The sequence below is a fragment of the Bemisia tabaci genome, chromosome 7 (assembly GCF_918797505.1).
Source record: "Bemisia tabaci chromosome 7, PGI_BMITA_v3".
NCBI lineage: Eukaryota > Metazoa > Arthropoda > Insecta > Hemiptera > Aleyrodidae > Bemisia > Bemisia tabaci.
The window spans coordinates 24,624,995-24,652,815 of NC_092799.1; the positions used below are offsets into that span (position 1 = coordinate 24,624,995).

The following is a 27,821-nucleotide window of genomic DNA, read 5'->3' on the forward strand; positions in this document are numbered from 1 at the left end:
TCACCCGGGAGCCTGGGAAAACAATGTGGGGGATTGTGAGTGAGAGCCGTCAAAGCGAAACCAGTAGCCGTTTAAAGATTTTCTCCTTCTTTTACATATATGTAGAGACCACGGCAAGTGAGGAAAAGGTCCTCATGCGGGCGCTTTATAGGGTCATAAAAATGCCTCGTGTTCGCCAATTTTCTCGTTTTCCTCGAGGAGTCCAAAAACCGTTATGCACATACTGCTGTATCGCCAAGCACTGCAGCACGCGGCACCGCGCCTACGCAACAGAGTGACAGCAACGATGGGTTGGCACCAGTGGCGAGGCGCGAATGATCGAGATCGATACCTCCCCATTTGAAGATATGGTAAAGAGTCGATTATTAATGTGTTGGTTGCGAACACCCTGTTTATCGATCCTTTTCCACACGTTAATGGAGATGTTGCATGTGTGAGGAATCTGCGATTTGACTGTTGATTCATTTGTTAAAGTTTGCGAGAAACACGATGGTGCCACTAGTTTTCTCTGAAATCAACTCCCAAGCTCAAAAAAAGCTCTCAAGTTGAGGAGAAAATGGAGGGGATATCCCACGCTATTCTGAGAGTCCACCTCTACATCAAGACAAACTCTCCATGCAAAGATAGGGAGCAAACACATTGACAGGGCTGCCACTTTATTTGGGGACTCCAAAACTGAAAACACGGCAACCCTGTGCTAATGTACTTGCTCCCTATCTTTGCATGGAGAGTTTGTCTTGATGTAGAGGTGGACTCTCAGGGTAGGGTGGGATATCCCCTCCATTTTGGCCTCAACTTGGGGTTTTTTTTTTGAGCTTGGGAGTTGATTTCAGAGAAAACCAGTGGCAGTGGCACCATCGTGTTTCTCTCGAACTTTTACATTAAAATCAATAGTCAAATCGCAAATTCCTTACACATGCAACATCTCCATTGCCAGATCAATCGATATATCGCAAAGCACGCTACGTCACTGGGCGGCACCGTTAAGCATTCAACAAGAATGCGAATCCGCGAGTCGCGAATTTTCCTCTCGGGAGCGAATAGTTCCTCGTTGGAAGCTGAAAATGCTGCAAACCGGAGAGACGTCGGACGGCATTACAAGGCTTTACAAGATTCCTGGCGCACCATCGTCGTGCTCTCGCGCGCTGCGCCAGAACCGCGTATCTGCGTATCCGCTTTCAGTTGAATATACGAGGTTCTAGTTTACGATGGAGTGTTGCCCATAAGAGGGAAGTTACGCACCTAAAGATGAGGTTCTATTCCCGTATGACTTCATGCTCTGTGAGGCTAACGTAAAAATCCAAGTTACGCCTTTACGTCAGCCAAGTACGCCTTGCGCGTCGGCCACCGACGTCACTCGACGTGCATTTGGCGCACACGCGCTAGCCACTATCCGATAATCGAATAATAAAGGATTTTCGCGGCCGGTATGAATCATGATACCAACCTGTGTCGCGAGAAAACGAAATTCCCTTCGGTGGAAATGCTGTCACAATATTTTGAGTTTGTCCTGATCGCTGGAAAAAAACGCTTTCCAGCCACAGTGGAAACGAGAGGTAGATTTCGACCAATCGTTTCTATGAAAACAGTTGCGCCTAATGAGCCTTGACAGGTCGAAAAATCGTCCCCCTTGAACTGATTTTCTGGATAAGGGGTGATTTTAGAGGGTAGGTGAATATAGGTTGTTTGGAAGGCCACGATGAGATTAGTTTTTTGAGATCACCGACTAAGATCGGACGGGTTCTAATAATCATCCCCTCTTGGACTTGAGATTTTCTGTATAAGGGGTGGCTTTAGAGGGTAGGTGAATATAGGTTGTTTTGAAGGCCACGACGAGACAAGTTTTTTGAGGTATCACCGACTAAGATCGGACGGGTTCTAAAAATCATCCCCCCTTGGACTTTAGATTTTCTGGATAAGGGGTGGCTTTAGAGGCTAGGTGAATATAAGTTGTTAAGAAGGCCACGATGAGACTATTTTTTTGAGATTTTGCCTGTTTTAGTAGACACCCTGGTGGGTTCGACACAGCTTTTCGATATCTTTCATGAATTTTTGATATTTTAGGAAAAATGTCACGCGTCCGAAGATTTCATTTGGCACGAAAATAGACACACTCGATGGCTATGTTGACACTCCTTCCCTAGGCTGGAGGGCTCGGCGGGAAAGGCCACGAGGTGAGAAGCGGGTTCGTTAACCTTTAATCGAATCGTTCGTCGAGCAAGTCGGAGTGTGCCAAATCCCCAAGTCCAGGCTTTTCACTCGGACGCTTTTAGGTATGACGTCATCGATCGAAAGTGAATCCGTCCGCAGTTGAAAGAATCCAGATGAAGGGGGACATGGCCTTGATTGAACCGTTTCTCCGTTGAACGTCCTTTCTCTTACACTTACACCAGCACCAAGTATGTGGTGTTGGAATAAAAGTTTAATGATTAAGGGGATTCGTCCCGATTTTGGGCGTGGTCGACCTGCAGGCAGATTATTGAATTTGATAGACAAAGCGATAGTCAAAGGAGACGCAGGGCAAATGGAGCGATCCTATTGGTTGACAGGGTTGCCTCAGTCAGGGATAACCGGGAAATATCGGGGAATTTTGAAAAGTCAGGGAAAACTTGGAAGTGTCAGAAAAAACTTTTCAAGTCACCTCTATTTGCTTCCCAGAATAGGTTTGACGATTCGGACCACAGATTTTGCGTGGCAACTATTTCAAATTACGTCTTTTAAATCATCTAGCAATTTCAGCCAATTTCAGAGGGTATTTCATTTTGCATGACTGTCAACAAATAAGAGGGTAAAAAGCAATTTGGACTTTTGGGAAAAAATCATCATGTGTTTAAGCTCCCAAGTCCCTCCTTGAAGTATCAATTTTTTGTGTTGCGAGCTGCATACTCAGCCCGCGAAGAGTCTACGACATTTTATGAAACCCTCGTGGCAAAAATAAATTTCAGAATGTATTTCGTTTTGTATCTCTCATCACATATCCTATTTACCCGGCATCGAAAGCCGACCCCCTCCCCCCTACCTTTGAGCCACTCGCAGAGCTGCATGCCTGATGCACTCCTATTTCTATTCACCAACGGCGATAAAGGTCAAGAACGAGAACAGAACAGAGCTTCGCTGCGTTGCCAACTCTGCTAATTATTTTGCTCTATTTATACGAGCATATTCTAGTGAGCAAAGGTAGGGTGTCTAGCGTCAGGAAAAACCGGATAATATCAGGAATTTTTGCCGATCAGGAAAAAATCAGGGAAATATCAGGAAAATCGGAAAAATCGGACGTATTATCGGGAGTTTTTCTTCCACGAATCTCCTCAGCAGCGAAGTCGTACTGATTTTTGCCTACCGTGCCGGGAGTCGTCGCGCCGTCTTTGTTTCCGACAATTTCTCACCCGTAGCGCTTGTGTCGCATAGTGAAGGCGAAGGCCTCATCGAAGTGTCACCGTCTTTGCGAAATCAAAATTTTCCGTCCATCTTCAGCGCCTGAACTTTATTTGAAATAGTTTATATTGGTCTTTTTTTAATGTGGCCCGTACTCTGACAAATCACTTTTTTTTATCAAAGTTTTGAAGTTATTCTCAATGCATGCAATAGATATAGTTTTTACGAGAAAAATCAGGAATTTTCAAAATTAAAAAATCTTTAATTTTTTATAAAATATCAGGAAAATATCAGGATTTTTCAAAATTAAAAAATACTAGACACCCTGAAAGGCTCGTCATGGGCAGTGTAATATGATTGTCCACGGGACAAGGGACTTCGGTCTACCGAAAAACAAAATTTAGTCATTGATACCAGAGCTTGAGAGGGTGTCATTGGGGAATAAAAGCGCCCAAAATTGTCAATCAAAGTCGCGTACCGAAAAAATAAAAATCTACGATAGCAGAGGCTGTAAAAATTGAGTCTCGGGATCCCTTAAAGCTGGCTTGACTGCCCCCTCAGTCATGTGCACTTCCAGGAGGTAAAGGTAACAGCGATAGGTGAAAAAGGACAACTATTGCGAACCTCACGTTAAATGCAACGGTATAACTCAATGCGAGGGATTGCAATGATTCCATGCTGCAACAAATTCAAAATACGCCAGAAAAGATTTTGCGAGTATTGTAAACGTAGCTGCGAATCAACCTTAAAATTGAGTCAAAACCATCTCAATTTCGTTTGTATTTTGTACATTTTGCACAAATTGTTACGGCAAATCATTGTGATCCCTCTCAAGGATCCATTTCCTGAGTTATGCTGTTGGCTTCATTGAACTACCTTCAATCCCAATGAAAATCTTTTCCAATGGAGTCTCCTTAAGGAAATGAGCTATTTAAGGAACGACTGTGGAGGATTTCCTTACCGTCAAAGGGGGCCAAGGCGGGGGTGGGGGGGGGGGCTCTTTCGGAAAATTTTGAAAAATTTAATCTCCCCAGGCTCTCACTTTGGAGCTCCTCTTATCAACAAAGTGATCGAATTAAATTTGAAAGGTGAAAAATATGTCACACACTTCTTTAGCAAAACCTCTCACATTTCTTGGAAGGGGTCGAGTGAATCCCCCCCCCCCCCCCGGTTCCATACTAGCTCCATAATTTTTCTATCTAGGTACTCAACCTCGACCGCAGTTGCGATTCTTGAAAGTTGGCGACCCTGTTTTCCCCTCATTCAAATGTATGCAAAACAATCGATTCTTGGCGAGGCAGCCTGCCTCACCTAAAATCGATATTTCCAATGGATTTAAATGGAAATAAAACAGCGTCGCCGAATTGCAGAATCGCCACCGTTCAACCGTGCACATGGCGAAGAGCACCGATGCCGGTGCGCCGGTGACCGGTCGGCAAGCCGTCGCGCCGCGAGGATTAAAGTCGAGGGACCCAAACCGTGAACTTGGGGCACCCGTGGGGGGGGGGGGGGGGGGGGGGGCAACGTGAGAACACTACCGCGGTGCGGTGCGGTGCCTCGCCGTGTTCCTGTTCCGGAAACTGGACTGTGCTCTGCGTTCGCGTCGGCCGCGTCAACTTTCCACTTACCAGCCCCCCCAACCTCCGGTATCCCCTCGGGAAGCCCAGACTTCACTGATCCACACCCCCCCCCCCCCCCCCCACGTACCCATCAGTTGCGTAGCGTGAACAATCGATGTATCGATATTTCCCCTCTTGAAGCTATAGTAAAGAATTGATTATTGAGGTGTTCGTTACGAACACCCTGTTTATCGATGCTTTACCATGGGTTTGAATAGCAGATTAATCGATGTATCGCAAAGCATGCCACGCCGCTGTCCCGATCGATCCCACTCCGATGCCTCTCTCGCCGCGGAAAAAGAGGGAATGGCGAAAAGAAAATCAGGAAAATGAGGACTTGTGGATGGTGAAAAACAGGTGGGCCGGCCAGGTTGGCCTAGTGGTCAGCGCGTCTGACTCTACACGGAGAAAAAAAACTCGTGCGTGGGACCCGAAGTTTAGGTCATATGGATCTCTGAAGTTTTCAGATTGAGCATCTGAACACTTAAGGTCTGGCTGTCGAGGTTCGGATGACACATCTGAAACTTCGGTTCTTACATCTGAAGTACTTTAGACGTGAGAACCGAAGTTTTTCGGATGTGAGAACCAAAGTACTCCAGATGTAAGAACTGAAGTTTCAGATGTGTGATCCGAACCTCGACAGCTAGATCTAAAGTGTTCGGATGCTCAATCCGAAAACTTCAGAGATCCATATGACGTAAACTTCGGGTCCCACGCACGAAGTTTTTTTCTCCGTGTAGGTTTGAAAGGCAGATGAATCGATTTATCGATAAGCACGCCACGCCACTGAACTGAAGTTGAGGTCGGTGAACCGAAGATTCAGTTCTATGGGCCGAAAAGCTTCGGCTCCAAATGATGCACATTTTCATTATGTCTTATCGATAGGAATCATTTTCGCTATTATGGGAGGAGTTATTTACTGATTTCCATTAATTTTAGGTTTCACTTTAAATAACTATAATTTGGTGTCTCAATTTTATATTATGTTCATTGGAGTAAACCTAACATTTTTCCCGCAACATTTTCTTGGTTTAAGAGGAATACCTCGTCGTTATTCAGATTATGCTGATTGTTATTGCTTTGGTTTTCCATATCGACACCAAATTTTCGGTGTTTTGACTATGTGGAAGTCTTCTCGATGATAAGTTTTCGTCGAAAACCTTATTATTTAATGTTTTGGATCTGATGGTCTTTACTACGACGGATTTATTTTATGGTCAATGGAACGGGTGCCCAGCCTGAAACAGTTTTAAGGATCGAGCTATGCGTTTCCGTTTTCCGCCGCAGCGATGGATGGTGACAGCCGGAATGGGTGCAAACTAGCGGAAGCGCACTGCACGAAAATAGTTGCCAAACGAGGCCGCGGTAGAGTCCCTTTATACAGAGAGTCAAGACAATGCGAATCCATTTCTGATTGGTTAACCGGATTTTAGACCTTCACAGTGTCACAAACGGGAATAAAGATTACATTTTCACCGATTGCAAAGATTATAATCTGGAATGGACCGGGGAATTATGGGTTCGGCAAGGAACAAACGGAATGAGAGAAGGAACGGAGAAAGGAATTTGAGAATGGGCCGATCAAAGATAACAAAAAACGTTCAATTTCTGTAATCTTTATTCCCGTTTGTGACTCCATGAGGGGGTGTTGTCTTGACTCTCAGTATAAAGGGACTCTAGGCCGTGGTAAAGTTTTCCCTCCCTAGTTTCGGAAAGTACTAGCCAAACCAGGAGATGCGTGATTTTCATCTCGTCGAATTATAGCCGAAAGATCGACTTTTCGACGGAAATTCACGCCAATGATTTCGTGAGTTCGTGACGTCGGATGGTCCCTGTGAAAATATGAATTCACCGTCGTCGAATTAGAGAAGGGAAGTCGAAATTTGACTGATTTTTGCCATAGGGAACTAAAACTGTTGGTTCATCTGTGAAAACATCTTTCCACTGAAAGAAATTAATGGCATATCGGTTGTTTCTAAAAAAATCCAGAAATTTTAGTGCCTAATTACAAAATTTAGTCCGATTGTTACAGTTACATTGGAACACAGAAATCGTCACCTTCCCGCCAAAGTATCACAAGCGCCATGCGACGTTTCAAAATTTCCGCCGCCATTTTATATTTTTACAGAGAAACTGTTGGCCGAAGCAGTTTGAAAATTGTACTGAATTTTATCGGCACCACAAAGAAAATTCTGTGAAATTTTCGGATATGCCGCAATCACACGCTGAATGTGGCTTGAATGTGGAAGTCATCGGCCCGATGCCTGAATTTTGCGCGTCACGCGCAAAATTCAGCAACCATCGGACTAATGTTGGATTTGTCTGAGCTATTCGAATAGATTTGGTACACATTTGAATGAAAATAACTCGAATTTGCGAAATTTCAGCCGTTAGGCGATGACTGTTGACTTCCACATTCAGCTGCAAAATTCAGCGTGTGATTGCGGCAATAGCTTCGTTGAACAATTTCTCAGTACAAAAATAAAATGGCGGCAGAAATTTTGAAACCTCGCATGGCGCTTGTGATACTCTGGCCAGGAGGTGACGAATGTGCTTGTATTTTCAGAGAAAAAAAAGCCTGAAAATAATAAGCCGTTCCATCGTGATGGTTTGAAGTTCGCAGTGAAAGAAATTTGTTCCGAGGAAAAACCCTAAAAAATTCTTATATGCCATGTTTAGGCCTTGTCTCCACGGGACGTTTTCATGGGATTTGTCCCAAGTTCGAATCGCAGGAATGAAACTTCTGGGATTTTTCCCAGTTACCGTCTCCACGGGACGGGGCTCATACAGTCCTGCGATTAGTTTGCGCGGGAAGATAAATTAGATTAAGTCGAGTATTTAACCGGGATTAAAATAATAATTGCACTCAATTGACAATTAGACACATTATTTTAACTAAACAAACATGAACAATGTATTAATGAATAAAATATCGCACAATTCGTTTTCACTTCTTCTTCTTCTCTCAGTGGGTCCTAGGGGTACAAGTACCATACTTGGTACTGGGGAAAATATTGATGAACTCAATATTTTTCCCAACTTCGTAAGTGGGATTTTTCCCTGGGACAAATCTCGTGAAACGGTCCGTGGAGACAAGGCCTTAGAGGGAAGAATTACCTGATAATAATGTTTATGCAGCAGCCTCATTTGGACTGAAAACTGCATTCTGTCGCCACGATGTAAAACCGGCAGATTTCATCGGAGGATATGGCAACTCGACTCGGCGAGGAGCAAGGACCCAGTTCGCGCGACAGAAGCATAAAAGATGGCTCAATAGCTCATAGCCCCGGTTTGGAGGGGGGTTGGGTGACGGAGCTGCAGCGGGAACTGGTCACTGCTGGTCACCAGTGTGTGGGATGTCGTTAACCTGACGAATGGCTGATGCTGGAAGCTGGAACCCCCCCCCCCCCCCCTCCGAGGACTCTGCTCCTCCTCCACCCCCCCCCCCCCCGGTGACCGTGGAAAACGAACGAGTACGGTGACCGTGCCATCTAATTATTGGCTGAAACTAGACGGGTTTAAGGTACATGGATCTTCAGTTTTTGCGCAATGCATCCTGGGTACGATCGAGATATCTCGGATTTTAACCTTTAGGTGAATTATTTTAGGAAAATCTAAATTTCAGTCAGTAGATAAATCGTTGAAGAATGTTCGTGCCGAAAATCATCCTTCAAAATCTTAAAATGAAGTTAAAAGTACTGTTTCCAATTGCCATCGATAACGATACACAGATATTGCTCGCCAAATGGAAACAGTAGCAGATCAATCGGTGCATCGCAAAATACGCCACGCCACCGGTCGAAATGAACTTTTTTCACTGGCAGGGTGTCTAGCGTCAGGATTTTCCCGATTTTCCCCATTCTATCAGGATTCGAGGTCTATCAGGATGTAATCCCGATTTCGTCAGGATTTGAGAAAAGTCGGCTGTCCGATCGGATTTTTTTCTTCGTGCTATTTTTGCGCTATTAATTTTTCTCCGCAAAAAATCAGGATTTGATCAGGATCTGGAAAAATTATGAGATCAGGATTTAGCAGTCAAAAATCAGGATTTCCCAAAATGAAAAAAGTTAACTGGGTATTGGTCATTTTTGAAGTGAGCGATTCAATTTCTTCAGGTCCATACGAGCCCTGGGCGTGAATCGCGTGGACTGGAGTCCAGTAAGAGTGATGTAATGAAAGCTGCGGTCGAATCGAAGTAGAAAGACGATGCGGGTGGGAGTTGGTTGGGGGGGGGGGGGTTGGTTGCAATGAAAACAATTGTCGAGTTAATGCATAATTGCATAATTACAGGGGATCCGCCGATTTCCTTTCGTGTCCAGTCAGGCGCTCGCAACGCTCATCATCGACGAATCTACGATGACGTCACACGTCTTTTTCATCAAGACGAGAACCTGAAATCGATAGCGTAATGGAAAAAAGTCTTATCTTCACTGAGAGCTTTGAAGGAAGACCTCTGTGCAATATCGTGAGACCCCGTAATAAAGCGATGGTGATGCAAATTTGTATTCTCTGCCGATAGGGTTGTATCGGAAGAGTGCAGTGAGCACGTAACAGGGTATCTAGCATCAGGATTTTCCCGATTCTATCAGAATTTGAGGTCAATCAGGATTTAATCCAGATTTCATCAGGATTTGACGAAAAATCGGTCGTAAAATTAGGATATGAGAACAGTCGGCCGTCCGATCGGATGTCTTTATCGAGCTATTTTTGTGAAGTTAAAGTTTCTCCGCAAAAAATCAGGATTTGATCAGGATTTAGAAAAATTATGAAATCAGGATTTTGCAGTAAAAAATCAGGAAAAATCAGGACTTCATCAGGACCAGTAGACAAGGCACGAATTTCAGCATTCTAATACACGTTTCACAACTAAAATTCCACGTAGAGCATGATGCGCACAACAAAAATTACCGAAATCGACTCCTAACGAGGATAATAAATGATTCCTGATGCGTGAATTCAAACCACCCGCTCATTAAAACTCAATGCTCTACGTGATTCACATCGCGCGCCAAACATTATCATGACAGTCTCTATACGACATAAAAATCTGGCAACCTCAATATTGTCGCTATGGCTCAGCTATAGCAAATTGCTTATTGTTTGAACAACACCTGGTGGGAAATGAACATTGTTCGATCGAGAAGCTTGCTGAAACCGTTGTAGTGCGCGATTTGACTCACGCAGAGCTTTGAGTTTCTTGTGAGCGGGCAGTTCAAACTCCTCGTAACCAATGTGAAATAAAAACGTAAATATCTTCATTAGGAGTTGGTTTCAGTCATTTTCGTTGCGCGAATCGTGTTTTACGTGAAATTCTGGGTAAGAAACATGTATCAAAATGCTTGAATTCGTGCCTTGTCTAGTGGTCCATTGTTATATTGCGTGTTTTGGCTCATGGGCCGTTCATAAAACACATAACACTCTACGGGAAAATATCAAAGAACCTCCTACGAGTTGAAGTCGTGTCTCAAGTATGACGTTCGTGGCTCGTGCACGGATATGGGGAGCAGTGATTCACCCCTTCGTTCGTGAGGAGGTGTTCGACTGTCCTGTTGCAGGGTCCTTTCAGCGTGGCGCTTGGAGAGTGAGAGTTCCCATTTGCATGTAATGTTTGTGTTTGTGTTGTTATGGGAACTTCCCTGTTAACGAATAGGGCTTCGTCTGAAGTATGCATTTGCGAGATTTTGAATACCCACAAGGGGTAGCCTTGTAGCTAAAGTTAAATTCTCATGAATTTCCTTACGGGAATGAGGGTATCTAGAAGGAGAAGGGATCTATCACTAAAAATTGAAAGAGACATTGCGCAGCATTACAGCTCCAATTTTGATGTTTCGTAAATTGATTTTGGCGGCTGGGAAATTTTGATTTTTGGTTGTCAGAAGGTTTTAACCTAGAACGTTGAACGTATGTGGTTTCGAATTATTGTTTATTCTGGATTTCTTAATTTGCGTCCAGGAACTTACTTTTGAACTTTGGTTATCCGCCGGAAATAGCCCGTAAGTCCACAAAAACTCAGAATTGAGTCATTGATATCGGAGAGAACAGAAGACTGCTCTTTCGATATTTCGGGGGAGGGTGCACAAATTCTCTATCAAACTGGAATTAAAACGCTTTGAAGTTTGCAGTTCGGATATTGTTTTTGAAACAAAAATCTATTTAAAATTCTAATGTGCCTTGTTCAGGACCCTACCACGTCAACGCGAACGAAACTTGAGCATATGTATTTCCAGTATTATCCCCGAAGGAAAGATTAGCAACGCTACACCTCTCTCTTTTCCTTATCACGCTTTTTCTTCTCCTTTTCTCGTTTTTCTTTCTGCTAAATTTGCCAAATTCTCACGATGCGTTAAACTTTTGTGAGCTATAAAAACTAAAAAATGTCTTGTCTCATCTCAGGTAATGAAGGAAAAGAAAAAATCAGGAGTTACTGGAAAATACATGTGTACCTCTAGCTTGATTTCATTCATATGCATTGTCTGTTTATTATATATTTTGCAAAAAAGAGAAGCGATTTTACCACCTCCGAACCACTTATTATCCTTAACGTTCTGTACTAACATACATCTGAGCTTTTAATGTTTCCACATTTTGTATGACTCCTCTCGTTGACTCGCTTTACTGAGCGTCACGGATCGGCGTCTGAAGTCCAAAACGCCTGCATTTCCGTGCGTATGCAATACGGACATCCCCAGAGCCCGAATAGTTGCATCCAGCCAGGGGCGTTCTAATGAAATTCGCTCAGTATCCATCGCATGCGATACGCACCGAAGCTTTGATTGCTTCTCTTTCACAATAACAGCGTTGCCTATTGTTTAGATGAAGTAAACAAATACTGATTTTTATGGCGACATTGTCAATTTTTAGAGAAATCCATTATTTCAATGTGTTACAATGTTGCCGGCCCTCAAAATCGCAAAAAAAAATTAGGTATTTGAGCATGATATGTTAAGTTCCTGTATTTCACCTTCTCAAATGAGTCGTCCTTAGTTCGGATTTTTTCCCCGCCGGAAAAACTAATTTTGGTATTGAAGTGCAAAATTTTCGAAGGACAACCCTACTGAATCGCACAGAATTTGGAACACAAACGATGACTATTCGTCTTTCGAAAAAGTGAAATGCGACAGGCTATCTGTTACATCCCAAGCCTAAATACACGTTCGGAGCTATAGCACAATAAACGTCTAGTAAATGTATCAGTGAAAATTGTATGAAGTTCTGCTCTTTCCCTTATAAAAGGGCTGCGTCTAGTGGAATATTAATCAATGTCCCGAAAAAACCTTCGTCACTAACCTCTCATTTCTCCTTTTTTGTTCGCAGATATTTCTGACATTCCTGATACGATAAGGTATCTTCAATGTCTCCAAGTCGCAGATTTCAGCAGCAATCCTATTCAAACGTAAGTTTTCAATCGTTCGCTCTTTTACGTGCTACGTTGATTTTGATTGTTTCAGAAGCGGAAAATTTAAATATTTACCGCTGGCGCGAACTGTAAACACTATTCAACTCTCCCATATAGTTTGTATGGATGTTGACTAGAAAACATGTTTTAAAGGTACTGAAATGGATCTGTTGAAAATGTTCGCTTTGAAGCGTTGTATATCTAGAAAAAATGGGCAATCTAGCGATGAGCGCATTCGGCGAAGTGTAAAACATAGTGCCTAGACCAAGTCCGCGTAAAACATTGGCGAATCCAGCAAATTGGCAACTTGTCTTTTCTCCATTTAAACATATGGAAATGTATCGATTAAAGAAGGGGCCAGATGCTCTGACAATAATTGATTATTCGGAATAGGTTTAAATAAATGAAATACGGTGTTGCCAAAGTGCTGGATCCGCTTCTGGGGTAAACCCGAAACAATCCAGAATTCATCAAGGAATGATAAATTTTAGAGAAAAATCAGGAAACCTTTTCCAGAAACCGGGAGTAGAGTCCTCTAACGTTTAAAGATTAATTACTTTCTTCTTCTTCTTTTGAATTTTCTCCAGGTTATCCCTTTACAACGGTCATTTATCAAAGTAATACTGAGTTTGTGTGTGTTCAAAAATTAATTTGGGTAAAGAAATCTTAAACACTTATTGTTATTAAGGTTTATGTCATTGCACCTGAGCATGCCTCGCGAACCATTAAACCATCAGAATAACATTGAGCCTTTCATTGACCAGATAATATTAACATCATGAACGCTATGGGAATTCAATTTGAATTGGCGCCAAAGAATAAGCTTAAAGGTGAATAAATCGATACTCATATCTGGAACTCCGGAAAGTTTTACCGTTTTCCCCCAAGGAAATCCCGGTCAAGTGGGAGAAAACTTTGATTCCTCGTCAGGGAACGAGTCCCTGAAAATAAAGGAAAACTAGGGAAAGAGCATGGTTAAGAATTATAGACACCGTGGTCAAAAGTGCATTCCCAGATAGCACAAAAATATTTTTAAAATATTGTCAAAATATTTTGACAATATTTTCAAAATATTTTGTGCTATCTGGGTTCACTACCCCGCCTTTTTTACCGTGTAAGCACTCCGGACGCAAGCACCCTCCTCGCCTCGCTTTCAAGCGGAGGCGCCGCACAGTGGATCGGGCCAATCAGAGAGGTCGGACGTACAATTTTTTACTAAAGCCGCAAATTTTGATGTTTATTTCGTCACATTTTAAATTTTATGAGGTGCTGCTTGAAGACAATTTCACGAGGAAACCAATGAAATTACTTTTAGAGCCTCAAAATTTTGTATAAACGGAGTTATAAGCTTTTAAAGTTTCCAAATTTTGTCTGACCTCTTATATTGACTCGATCAACTGTGCGCCGCGCAGAGCTTTCGGCCCGCGAGTTGTTTCAGCACGCGAGTGGCCGTTTCGGACGGGAGGAGGATGTCGAATTGCCGATGGAGTGGGAGCGTCCCTGAGGGTGGCCACAGTCAGGGAATACCAGGAAATGACAGGGAATTTTAAAAAGTAAAGGAAAACCTGGAAATTTTAGGGAAAGTGTCGAACGTTTCAGAGAAAAATTGTTAATTCACCTTTATTTGCTCTCTAAAGTGAGTTTGATCGACGTTTCAAACAATAAATTTTGCTCAAAAAATATTTTAAAATGTGTCTTTTTAACCATCTGGCATATCTTCAATTGTCAGGAAAGGTTACTCAAACGCATCAGGGAAATGTCAGAGAATTTCATACTCATAATATTGTGGTCTGGTCCCTCGGACGCACAGTGGACCGAGTGAATTAAGGAGGTCGGACATCAAATTTTTGACCAAAATTGCAAACGTCACAGTTTAAATTTTAAGGGGTGCCTCTCGTAGAAAATTTTACGAGGAAACCAATAAAACCATTTATAGAGCCTCTAAGTCTTGTATAGACGGAGTTATAAGCTTTTAAAATTTCCAAATTTTGTCCGACCTCTCCTAGTGACTCGTTCCACTGTGCGACGTCCGACGGGCAGTGAGGTCCAGGGCGTGGACGCCGGACACGGAACGGGACCGCGAAAACCGCGAAAGAAAGGCGAGTTCTAAGGAAGAACGCCGTATGAACATTCGAGCGTTGCCAAATTTCCCGAGATAAAATGTTTATTTTTGAGGAAAGATATAGAGATTTTTCCTGGTTTCAAGGACTCAAGGTGAAATTGCGAACAAAATTATCTGAAAAATGGAGATGTTGCATGTGTGAGGAATTTGCGATTTTACTGTTGATTCGTGTGTAAAAGTTCACGAGAAACATGGTGATGCCACTGGTTTTCTCTGAAATCAACTTCCAAGCTTAAAAAAAGCTCTTAAGTTGAGGCCAAAATGGAGGGATATCCCACGCTATCCTGAGAGTCCACGTCTACATTAAGACAAAGTCTCCATGCAAAGATAGGGAGCAAATACATTGACAGCGCTGCCTCTTTACCTATTTGGGGACTCCAAAGCTGAAAACACGGCAACCCTGCTAGTGTATTTGCTCCCTATCTTTGCATGGAGAGTTTGTCTTGATGTAGACGTGGATTCTCAGGATAGCGCGGGATATCCCCTCCATTTTGGCCTCAACTTGAGAGCTTTTTTTGAGCTTGGGAGATGATTTCAGAGAAAACCAGTGGCACCATCGTGTTTCTCGCGAACTTTAACACATGAATCAATGGTCAAATCGCAAATTCCTCACACATGCATCATCACCATAGGAGGAAAAATCTATATAAGTTTACCAGGAAATTCGTGATTTATCAAAGGAAATTTAGCAACGCCTGAAGGTTCATACGGCGTTTTTCCTTAGCACGGCCAAGGCGTCGCGTCATGCGTCACGGCCCGTGCTTTGCAGCGCGCAAGAGCCCAGGCCAACACCCCCCCCCCCCCCCCCCCCCCCCGGTTAATCTTGCTCGGCAATAATTTTAATTACCCACCTCTTAACGGTGCAACGGACTCCTTCCGAATCCTTCGACTGCTTTGATTTCCACCAGTCACCAGCCGTTCACTCCGATCCGACGAGCGGCCTGCCGGGCCGAGGAAAAACGCCGTATGAACCTTCAGGAGTTGCCGAATTTCTTTTGATAAAACACAAATTTCCTGGTAAACTCATGAATATTCAGGGTGTCTACAAGTCCGGAAATAGTACCGATTTTTTAAGGGCGGTCCGAAAGTACTAAAAAAGTGCGGAAATTTCGCAAGTAGGTCCGGATTTTTTTTCATTTCCGTCGCAATTTGAGCGAAAGTCAAATTTGTGAAATTTTCCGAATTTCCTCAAATGGATGTACTGATAAAGTACTGAATTTTTCTGTTGAGGAGGTACTGAATTTCTTGGGAATGTACGTAAAAAGTACTGTAACAGTACTTATTTTTGTTCTGCCTGTTCTAGTAGAAACCCTGATATTTTTCTCCCAATTTTTCAGAGGATTTTGTTTGCAATTTCACCTAAAGCCCCTGAAAATTTCAAGGAAGCATCTTCATAACGTTCCTCATTAATGAACATTTTATCGAAGGAAATTCGGCAACCCTCGAATATTCATCCGGCGTTTTTCCGTAGCACGGCAGAATAATTAGCCTTCGCCCCCCCCCCCCTCTCCCTCCTCGGGTCTCCCCACGAAATGCTGTAGATTTGCTTCATTGAGACTGTGGTCACTGTCGAATCCTTTGCTGATTTAGGGTGATAAGTCCTCGGAAAGTCGGAGAATTTTGCCGAAAGTTAAACAGTAAGGGACAAGTCAATGGACACCACCCCCCCCCCTCTCCTACCTACTTGGGTCTCCCTTTGGACTGTTTATTTGTAAGATTTTTTTTTTCGTTGAGACTGTGGTCACTGTAGGGTCCTGTTTTGATTTAGGGTGACAAGTCCTTGAAAATTCGACGAATTTCCCTCAAACTTGAACAACAAGGGAAAAATCAGGGAATTTTGCCTTGGAATCTCTACATTTTCTTCTCTTACCAAAACACTGATTTTTATCAATTTCAGGAGACCTCACGTCTAAAAATGCTTGTAAAATCACGAAATAAAATGAAAATTGAAAAGTGGGGTGATCTATCTTGAAACCTTTAAAAAGTCCCGAAATTTTGAAATCTAAGAAACTTGTCACCTCGTGATTAGCTCAGCCATTCTATGCGTTATGAAAAAGCTTTGATATCCTTTAAAAATTATCCAAGACGTAACCATCAGGATCCCAGTATTTAAAAAAAATAAAAGAAAAAAAATTGAAGATGTGCGTTACTTGAGTGTGAAAATGTGCGGACGGCTAAAAAGCAGCTCTCGACCATTCGATTTTTCGTTGAGGTCTCTCAGTAGAACAAGTATCATAAACTATATTTTTCCCTTGTCACGCTAGAAAAAATAGTTTCAAAGCCCCTCTAAGAAGTTAAAACCCATCATGAAAGGCCCTCATTTCTTGTTATTAGGGACGATGATGGTTATAAATCTAGGTTATTCTGAGGCTGTTCCATTTCCTTCAATTAAGACTGAATTTAGTGTCTCTCTTCTGTTTTAGGCTACCTGATGGCTTTGTCGAACTTGGAAACTTAACAAATTTAGGTCTCAATGATATGTCTTTGATGGATTTACCTATCGACTTTGGCAAGTAAGTATCTTATGTATCTTCCTCGTTTTCTGGACACAGCTTTCAGTCACTGAGTGTTTTGATCCTTTGACAAGGATTTTTCAAAAATTTGGTCTGGCTAGTAAGATTGAAAGTTTAGTTTCAAAAAAGTCAGCCCATAAGTATAGTGTTCAGAGTTCAGTTTAAAATCTCTTTGTGAAAAATTCAGGTGACTCAGCAATATTTTGAACAGCCTTTTCAACATCTTCAATTAATTATCAAGTTTCAGTTTCCAAGAAGAATTCGCGATATCCCTAACTGCGGTTTAAAGTTTCCTTGTGTCTGCATCATTTTATTCTCCCTGCGGTTCATTAATCATATAAGTCTAATTTGATGAACAGGCAATTGAATAATTATTTAATCGTCACATTTACAAAATCTGATTTTACTCGCAGTCAACTGAATAATAAATTACGGGTCTCGCACCCCTCATAGCATATTAGAACAGTTAAGACAAATATTTTAATTGAAAAAAAATTTACTCAATCCCAAGACATGAAGTAGTTATTTTCTATTTAAGTGTCTTTTGCATGCTTTGCAACATATTGGATACGATCAGACAAAAGTTCTCGTGTAACAGTGACTTTACTGATTACAAGAATGATTCCCTTCATTTGTTCCGTCATATTACCCTAATTGTATCCTTTTCTGCCTGTTTCAGTTTAGGGAATCTTGAATCCTTAGAACTAAGGGAAAACATGCTTAAGTCGTTACCTGAATCTATATCACATTTAACAAAATTAGAAAGACTAGATTTAGGAGGTAATAACATCGATGAACTAGTAAGTCTATTCTTTATTTTGTACGTATTATTTATTTGTTACACTATTCTCAGAGCTCCTTGTAAGTGATAAAGTTTACTGGGTACCATGGATCAGCCATTGCCAGAAAGTCTTCAATTAAATGTTGGGTGTAGAATTTTCACCTTCTTAATAAGCCATAATTTTTCTTTTATGAACGTAGTTTACAGTTGGAAAGAGATTGAGTCCCAACCAATAAACCTTGAGCTAATTAATGCTTTGATTCATAGTTGCCACATTTCCTTAAAAGAATCAGTTGGTAAGAAGTGGTAGAAATATCTGCTGTGCGGTCTTTCCCCGAGCTGCTAATGTAATACACACCTTTCTATCGAGTGATATTTAATACATATATTAACTGATCAATCGATTAATTTATGCCAGGATTGCATGTATGTAATAAATTGATGGTATAATGCGTCTGTGAACACAATGAGGGAACAGAAGTCTTGAAAATGGCACCTCTGTTTCATGCTAATTGTGCCTTTTGTTAGACACCTTTTGTTTCTTGTCAATCCGTAACACATTCCTATGATTTGTAGGACACACTCAAAATGTTTCATCCATTTTTTTCCGAACTCTACATTTCATCATCAGTTTATTTTCATTTCAGCATAACAGTCCTCAGTTTAGAGTACAGTATTGCAAGGGAAAATAGGTACTCCTGGACTGCGCTATTAAATATTTTCATTGTATAGCTATGATCAGGAGCCTGAATCAGTACCCGTATTTTTTTTATGTGTTGACCCGGTTATAATTGTATCTCACTTTTATGAGTTCTCTAAACCTTTTTCTTTTCAAATATTTTTTTGATTACTTTTAAAATGGTCTTAATGTGATCTTCAACATGAATCTTAAATATGATTTTCAGTTTTTAATTTTAAAATGCATGTACTTGAAGAAGGCAAATTGTTTTTTGTTTGGTTTTTGTTTTTTTCTTCTAGCCTCACCTAATCGGTAAACTATCTGCGCTGCAAGAGCTGTGGTTAGATCATAATGAATTGCAGCACTTGCCACCGGTAAGTTTCAATTATTGCACTCTTTGTTTATTATCTTATTTTGAATATTCTGAGGAATGTTTTGTGGAATAAGGGTATCAATACAATCAAGCATTGACACTATTGATTACAAAAGCATTTAAAATCGCAAAAAATTCTCTGTATATCCACCGATCGATCTCTCATGAGTCGCATATATTCTGCTAGAAAATTCTCTTTTTTAGACTCTTTATAGCATTTCTTTACCTTAAAAAACAGTCCAAACCAAAAAAAAAAAAATTTATATGGGAAGTGTAAACATAACGTAGACAAAATCTGTTACTTTCTGACTTATGAGTGAAATTTAGAATGTTTTAATGTGGCTGTCGTATTCTACGTAAAATTTTGTCAAAGTAACTCTTATTATGGTTCGTAATTTTCATACCCTGTCTAGAGGTCTATTTCCTACTTTTATCTATTTACCATATTCTGAATTTTTATTTTTGATCATCGGTTTCTTTCCTATTTTTCCAGGAAATTGGTGAGCTCAAAAAATTAATGTGTCTAGATGTGTCTGAAAATCGTTTAGAAGACATCCCCAATGAAATCGGAGGCCTCAATAGTTTAACGGACCTTCACCTCTCTCAAAATGTTATGGAAACATTGCCTGATGGTATTGGAAATCTAAGTAAATTAACTATTTTGAAAGTAGATCAAAATAGACTTCAAACTTTAAATGAAAATATTGGAAAGTAAGTATTCCTGCTCAGTTTGGATTTTTTGTTATGTCTTGTAAGATTCAAAATCTCATAATATCTAAGAAATCATGTTTTTTCCTATCCTCAAGGTAGAACATTCAACATTTTTTTGTTTTCTTTTTTTACACTAGCGAACTTTCTGTCTGGAGATCAGCAAATTTGTTTAATATGAAAAATTGCAATTTAGTGTTGTTTCTTACAAAAACTGCAGCCTAATCTGTGATAAATATGCCATGCTAGGCTGTGAATTATCCTATTGCTACAAATAGTATCTCTCATTTACCTTTCTATGATCAACCTTGCTCTTGCTGCAGTGAGGAATATGAAGAAAAGTGTCTTACGGATAGAAAATTCTCATCCAGAGGAATGAAAGGCTTATATTGGATCATTATCAAGATTATTAATGTATGTTTGTTTTTAATTTTGTTTTTAGGTGTGAAAATTTACAGGAGCTAATATTGACTGAGAATTTTTTAATTCAAATTCCCCAGACAATTGCAAATTTAGTCAAGCTAACCAATTTAAATATTGATAGGAATAGTTTACATAGTCTTCCCTCCGAAATAGGTAATGTTGTTCTTTTTATATTTAATTTTCACCCAGTTTTCCTATCTTTTCCCTTTCTGATATCTTTACGAAAAATGACAGAAAGATAAATTCTTTCAAATCCATTTTTCAATCATTTTGACGTACAGAACCAAAAGAAACTAACCAAAAAAAGATTTACCTAACTGTGAGCTAGATGAATGAAAACGGAAAGATAATTGAAAATTGGAAAACTCTAACTCTTGAAATAAAGTAAATGCTAATGCGTTTCGGGGACTCCGCTGTTCCTTCTTCAAAGCTAAAATTCTGACAGGAGTTGGAATTTATTAGTAAAAATCTTTGTTCTGATCTCTTATTGTGTAGTTTATGAGCTTCGCACATCAGAAAAGGAAGGATCATTCTGTAAAACCTGATTTGAGTTATTTTCAAAACTTAACCCATTGACTTATGATTTAATTAGGCGAAAATCAGTAACTTTGAACACTTCAAAATGATCCAGAAATTCATTCTCTAAGGGTGAAAATTGACACAATAAGCATTCACAATACAACATTTGAGAAAAATGGTGAAAACTTTGAACACAATGATTTTTTTATTGTGGTTTATAGCTGTCAAAGTCGCAAAACTCGCAAAATCAGCGAAAATCAGAAAATTTTGAGGTGATTTCATGTGCACACACACAGTAAAATGAAAATACTGTAACAAAGCAAGAAATTACTGTACACAATAAGTCATAGGGTGGCCACACTATTCATATAAACATTGATGAGAGCGCAATCTACTGGAGAACCGCCGAAATAACGCAAACAATCGGTGGACAGCTCTGAGCCGTCATTTTAAGTCAATGGGTCATTAAATATAAATTCTTATCAATCAGTTTGACCTCATATTGTTTTTTTAATATGAACTGTCTATAAATTATTAACATTGAATTTTTGCTTATCAATCAGTTTTGAAGATATTCAAAATTTTTACCATATTTTGCATGAAACTTCGATGAAAAAACATGCATTCTGGTGAGTGCACGCAGTTGTTCATTTGACTCATTCTGGGTTTGATCAGATCTGTTGCAACTTTGTTATTACCCTTTGATGATTCTAACATTAACTCTAAAAAAAATTGTTCATTCCATCTAAAACTTGTGAATCAACTTGAAGATTATAGAATGTGATGTATCTCCTTCACTTATCAGTCTCACTTTATTTCTTCTTCAGGTAAACTATCACAATTAGGAGTTCTATCTCTCAGAGACAACAAACTGAGGTATATACCCTCAGAAGTTGGGAACTGTTCCGAACTGCACGTCCTGGATGTTTCTGGGCAATAGGTAAGCTTAAGTTACAATTTTCAAAATTTGTTCTCAGTCCTCTTATCTGTTTTGGATAGGAAATATAATTTATGTGGATTTGTTCCGGTGAATAGAAGTTGCAATCATATGTGCATTTTACCAAAAGCTTGAATACTTATCTCTAAAGTTAAAGGAGGAGTAACGTTTTGGGCCTTTTCCGGCCCCACCTGGATTTTGCTAAATGTTTCATATTTTCAAAGTACTAGTCTTAGGTAGACTCTGTGCCAAATATTAGACCGAACGGAGCCCATGCAAGGGCGCAGCAGCGCCTCAAACCCAAAATCCTGGAATCGAAAAACAATTAATTTTCGTCGACTTTTTCGACTGTTATCACTCTTCCAGCACATGATTCTTATGTATTTTTTTGCGTACTTTTCGTTCTTTCTGGCCTTTATAAAGGCCTCCAATAAATTTTAAGGGCCTTATGGCCCATTGTTGCCATTTTTGGCACATTTTTAGGGTTTTTTCCATTTAAACATTCAAAACTCAATTTAATCCAAAAACTGTGTACATTTTTGAAAAGTACGTAAAAAAATGAATAAAAAATGTTCAGTAAAATTTTTTCCTATGTTGCCAAATTTCCGAGAAAATTGGTCCCAAAGTGTCAAAAACGGCAAAAAATCGATAAATCGCCGCGTCTAAGGTTCAAGAAAGTGGAGTACATTTTTCATACTGTACCAGATAACAGCTCTTATCCATCCATACAACATACTAAAATATCATAGTTGTACCTGGATTCCCACGATGTGAAAATTGACCGAGATGTCGATTTTAGCGGCCTTTTTATACTTGAAGGCAGCTCTTTTGAATGTTTTTCGACCTTAGTCACCCTCTATGGGTGTGTACTATATGTATTTTTCTACGTACTTTTCATATCTGGCCATAAAAATGGCTTCCTGTGAATTTTAAAAGGCCTAACGGTCCATTGTTGCCAATTTTCACCAATTTTTAGGGGTTTTTTCAGGTTTACGTGTGTGAAACTTAATTTAATCTAGAAACCGTGTACAATTTCGGAAAGAACGTAAAAAAATACATAAAATGTGATTTGTACCTTTTCCCTGCGTTGCCAAATTTTCGAGAAAAATCGTCCTGACGCGCCAAAAATGCCAAAAATTGGATTAATCATCACGTCGGAGGTTCCAGGAAGTAAATTATGACATTCATGTGGATCGTGGGACACTTTCTCCACGCTTTTTCTGTTGTTCGGTATATTTGGCCTGTAGCAAGCATCTTGAGAACCAAGGATTATCTCGAGGTTACAGGAATAAAGAGGTGAAATGGAGTGAATTATAAAGTAAAAGCACCTTGAGGGCCCGTTTTGTCACGTTCATCTGCGCCATTACATGTTCCTTGAGATGCATTGCAATTTTCCATTTTCGATTCGTTATTTGTAGTGAAAGAAAACTTGAAATTCACTTCCTGGAACCTCCGACGTGATGATTAATCCAATTTTTGGCATTTTTGGCGCTTCAGGACGATTTTTCTCGAAAATTTGGCAACGCAGGGAAAAGGTACAAATCACATTTTATGTATTTTTTTACGTTCTTTCCGAAATTGTACACGGTTTCTAGATTAAATTAAGTTTCACACACGTAAACCTGAAAAAACCCCTAAAAATTGGTGAAAATTGGCAACAATGGACCGTTAGGCCTTTTAAAATTCACAGGAAGCCATTTTTATGGCCAGATATGAAAAGTACGTAGAAAAATACATATAGTACACACCCATAGAGGGTGACTAAGGTCGAAAAACATTCAAAAGAGCTGCCTTCAAGTATAAAAAGGCCGCTAAAATCGACATCTCGGTCAATTTTCACATCGTGGGAATCCAGGTACAACTATGATATTTTAGTATGTTGTATGGATGGATAAGAGCTGTTATCTGGTACAGTATGAAAAATGTACTCCACTTTCTTGAACCTTAGACGCGGCGATTTATCGATTTTTTGCCGTTTTTGACACTTTGGGACCAATTTTCTCGGAAATTTGGCAACATAGGAAAAAATTTTACTGAACATTTTTTATTCATTTTTTTACGTACTTTTCAAAAATGTACACAGTTTTTGGATTAAATTGAGTTTTGAATGTGTTAAATGGAAAAAACCCCTAAAAATGGGCCAAAAATGGCAACAATGGGCCATAAGGCCCCTTAAAATTTATCGGAGGCCTTTAAAAAGGCCAGAAACGAAAAGTACGCAAAAAAATACATAAGAATCATGTGCTGGAAGAGTGATAACAGTCGAAAAAGTCGACGAAAATAATTGTTTTTCGATTCCAGGATTTTGGGTTTGAGGCGCTGCTGCGCCCTTGCATGGGCTCCGTTCGGTCTAATATTTGGCACAGAGTCTACCTAAGACTAGTACTTTGAAAATATGAAACATTTAGCAAAATCCAGGTGGGGCCGGAAAAGGCCCAAAACGTTACTCCTCCTTTAAGTTACTCCTATTTTAGAAACTATTCATTTTGCCATTTTGTACAAGGAAGAATTTGTCATCAATTTTTGGACCAAAAGTAAGTTTTGGCAACATTTTCAAAATGGCAACCTTAGCGGCAAGACTCAAAGGTAGCAACGTTCATATTCAAATTAAGCGCTAAAAATATGTTGGCGTCCTATGTCAGAAATTTTTTTCTAGACTTAGTAAGGTAAACCTTATATTTAGTCTGGATTGTCTGGACTAAAAATTTTCCAGGATTATCATATAAATGTCTGGGAACTCCATCTTCTGAAATCTGAAATAACGCTGACCTAAATTTTTCTGAATGAAGATATGTATCTAATTGAATTGTCAAAAATTTATATTAAGTTTGAAAATAATTGAGCTGTTTCTACTAATCTTCTAATTTCTTTCTTCGTTTTCAGGCTGCAGTACCTGCCATACTCCTTAGCAAATTTAAATTTAAAGGCCATCTGGTTATCAGCGAACCAAGCTCAACCTCTTTTAACTTTTCAGACTGATATAGATGAGACAACAAAAGAACAAGTCCTGACGTGTTATCTTTTACCACAGGTTGAAGAAAGATCAGACAAATATAATGGTAATAGCTCTTTCTTTGCATCAAGATTGTTTCCTAAAAAATTTTATGCTGTGCTTTTTTTTGTATCTCCAAGATAATTTTTCACGCAGTTCAAACACCCTTGAAGTGTCAGTAGTAGTGTAAATCCTTCTTAGATAGGATATCATGTTAATTCTAAGTTCAATTAATCTGATATCATAATTTCTTTCAAGATTTTTACCAACATGTTGACTGCCTTAGATTCAAACAAATATCGCCGCAATGCTGCGTTCAAAAACAACATGCATAAGAAATAACGTCCGTACCATTGCAGCAGTGCCGCATTTCTTTAGGCCATGGCAGTAATCCTATTTTGGGAGTCTGATTTTAGTGAGTTTCGGCAATCAAGGCCATCAAAACAAGGCAATCATACTGTTCCTCAGGGGCCGGCATGGTAGTCAAAATTTGATTTCATATTTTTTTGCAATCATGGAATAGAAAAATTTTGAGATTTGTTCCTTAATGTCTTGAAAATTACTAAAGTAATTAATACTGAATAAATGCTCCATAGACTCTTCAACAATATTCAACACTTCTACTTCGGCCTCGTCAATTTTGTTTACCTTTCATGCCACACATTGAGGAAGCTTTCTCACTCTATTTTCTGCAGCCTTTTCTTTACTACAAAATGAAAGAATGCAGAGCTGTGATTTCACAAGTCAGCAAGAAAGTTTTCCTCCCCAGAATTTCACAATCATTACATTGATCTATGACCAACCTGATTACTCCTCTGAGAAGCATGACTTCTCCTCGCGTTACATTTCGGCATAAATTATCTTTTAAAAATCGGCTAAAAGATGTAAAAATTGAAAGAAAATTCCTGAAAAGTTACGAACAGCTACCCACCATCTCCACAACATGTTGCTGCTGTATACCAAACCGTTCTCTGCCAAGAAATTTTTCTTTGATTCCACAGAATTTTCTAGTCTCTTGTGTGAAGTAACTTAATCTAAATTTCAACAATATCATTAATCCGATCTCTAGTAGACCATTTTAGTGGTGACGTCACGGAGCGATATTGGTGGTTTGATATCTCGAAAGTCGAAATGTGCCCCAACAAACAAACATAACCTCCAAAATGAACAATTGACGAAATAATGCTAAAACTAGCCTGAAACCAAACAATTAATCCATGGGACTTTAAAATTATGAAAGCTACTCATTTACCAAAACGTTTGAGATCACAATCACAAGAATTGATTGTAAAATAAACTCGTAATATCATAGACAGTCATCGAGCAAATTCCCCTACCCCCCCTGCCCATATCCCGCAGATTCCTCCATGTTCGTTTGTTGGGGCACGTTTCGACTTTCGAGGTATCGAAATTATAACGAGATGTGACGTCATACTAAATTCGTCTATATCAAGTGTTTTCAATCCATCTGCAGTCAGTTTCCAATTTATGTTGAGCATAAAAGTCAACGAAAAACTTAGAAGTGTTTCTTTCTGACTGTCCTGAGCATCAGCTAGTCATGGCAAGAGCTTCATAAGAGAGCTCTGAATGTGTGCTCCTTTCTTTTACTATTTTTTATTCAAATGTATTGTATTGTAACTTACAGGTATTCTAAATGGAAGTTGCAATGATGGATATAGTGTTGATAATGATGGGCGTGGTAGTCGTGCTAGCGATGATGAAACCTGGTCGCAGCATAAAGAAGCTACCAACAGGCTTTCAGTCAAATTTTCAGAGGATACTCAAACTGAAGATGCTAATAGAAATGTAAGTTTTTGGATATTATCAAAACCCTCCTTTCTCTTTTAGTCAGAGATGGATAAAAATAATTTTTTGCCCAAATGGATGTTTTTATCCTACGGTACTAAAATTTAAGCACAGGATGTTTCAGAGTTCTTTCTTCTAAATACCTCTCTGGCTCACATTATTGAAATCGATATGTCTTGTCTCGTAGCATCTTAAGCTTTCTTCAAAGAAAAGCTAATTTGATGGTTACAGAAGTAAAAATGTGAAAGTCTAAATGACAGGCAAAAAGACAACAGCCTCAACATATATGCAAAGGGTCGATAATTTCTATGTCAAAAAATATTATGGCAAAGTATGAAAACCAGAAGGTTTTAAGCTTTTTGATTAGAACTGTGACCAACCCGAAAGACTTGCAAGTTGATTTATTTTCTAAATTTCTTTTTATTTCCTTTGCAGAGACAATTCTTTTCAGCCATCAAGTACCATTTAAGGGTTAACTCCCTTATTTTTGTAAGTGACTCTGCACTGTTGACTTTGTCAAGTAACTGTTTTTACGTGTGCAAATTTACTAACTAGTCATCATTCAAAGTTTTAATGAATTGATTGTGATTTTGCTAACCTGTTTTGCTTGACTTTAACTAATGTAGATTTGCTCATCGCAGAAATTAAGAAGCACCTCATTTTTGCGGTTCTGAAATTTACTGATACAATAAAACTTAGATGAGGAATGCTGTAAAATTGAGACTAAAAAGATGGATGGCAAAAACTGATCGATTTCTTATCAGTATGAGGGAAAAAAACCTCACTTTAATCAGCAGCTTTCCTAACCTTAGACTAAAAATTTACCCTTAAAAGTGTTCCTCCAAATATCCTTGTTTAATCACCTTGCTGTTATGATTTTTTGCAGACTTCGTTTGTCAGGCAGAATACACCGCATCCAAAGGAATTAAAAGCCAAAGCTCAAAAACTATTTGGAAAAGCTAAAGTTAGTGATACCAGTAGGGAATTAACTCAAGACGAAATGGTAAGCTCATGCACTATCTGATGCTCTTATCTCTTTTATTTTTTCAAAAGGTAGCTTTTTCTATGTTTCCTCATATTATTGTGTGTAAATTTTTGTAACGTCTAATATTTTAAGACAAGTGTGCTGGTTTTAGAATTGTGTTTTGAGAGTTGAAATATATTGATCAGCAAAAAATGACGTTGTAGATTAAGGTAGATCTTTCTAAACAATTAACTTTTAAAACAACATCAGCCTAGACTGATGTTGGAGTTTTCATGAAGCTCTGAAACAAGTGTTCTTTTTGCAAAAAAGTGAGAGAGCCTAGAGTTTATCTTTTTATAATTGACGACTGAGTATGTGTACCCATTGCATAAATAAACTTGTTCGGCTTAAATGGCAAGTTTCTGTTTTCAATAATTTTTTTTTTCATTTGGTCTCGTCATTTTTTAGGGGGAGTTTTTTGGATTGGGCCGGGGTGGCTACCGCCACCTAGAATGATGGAAATATGACTGTCTGAAAAACATGGCAATCGACGTTATCCACTGCCATGTTGATATCATGTTTTCTACTGTGGTTTTATCAATGATGCACGCAAA

General features: G+C 39.5%; 2 protein-coding genes across 10 annotated transcripts in view; both read left to right on the forward strand.

Moving 5' to 3' along the window:
* Positions 1 to 21,468, forward strand: part of LOC140224969 (uncharacterized) — a 61,935-nt gene extending 40,467 nt beyond the window's left edge. The window contains exons 3-9 of the mRNA XM_072302137.1: positions 12,309 to 12,387; positions 16,936 to 17,025; positions 17,705 to 17,825; positions 18,785 to 18,859; positions 19,352 to 19,569; positions 20,009 to 20,142; positions 21,336 to 21,468. Coding sequence (XP_072158238.1) covers positions 12,309 to 12,387; positions 16,936 to 17,025; positions 17,705 to 17,825; positions 18,785 to 18,859; positions 19,352 to 19,569; positions 20,009 to 20,142; positions 21,336 to 21,448 — 830 coding nt within the window. The 3' untranslated portion in view covers positions 21,449 to 21,468. The remainder of the gene's footprint in view (positions 1 to 12,308; positions 12,388 to 16,935; positions 17,026 to 17,704; positions 17,826 to 18,784; positions 18,860 to 19,351; positions 19,570 to 20,008; positions 20,143 to 21,335) is intronic.
* A 4,672-nt stretch (positions 21,469 to 26,140) lies between these two features.
* The window catches only part of LOC109032278 (protein lap4), a 53,412-nt gene continuing 51,731 nt past the window's right edge, over positions 26,141 to 27,821 (forward strand). For all 9 annotated transcript variants that reach the window (XM_019044330.2, XM_072302126.1, XM_072302122.1 and 6 more), the window contains exons 1-2: positions 26,141 to 26,243; positions 27,130 to 27,246. In XM_019044330.2, the coding sequence (XP_018899875.2) occupies positions 27,244 to 27,246 (3 nt within the window). In that variant the 5' untranslated portion in view covers positions 26,141 to 26,243; positions 27,130 to 27,243. The remainder of the gene's footprint in view (positions 26,244 to 27,129; positions 27,247 to 27,821) is intronic.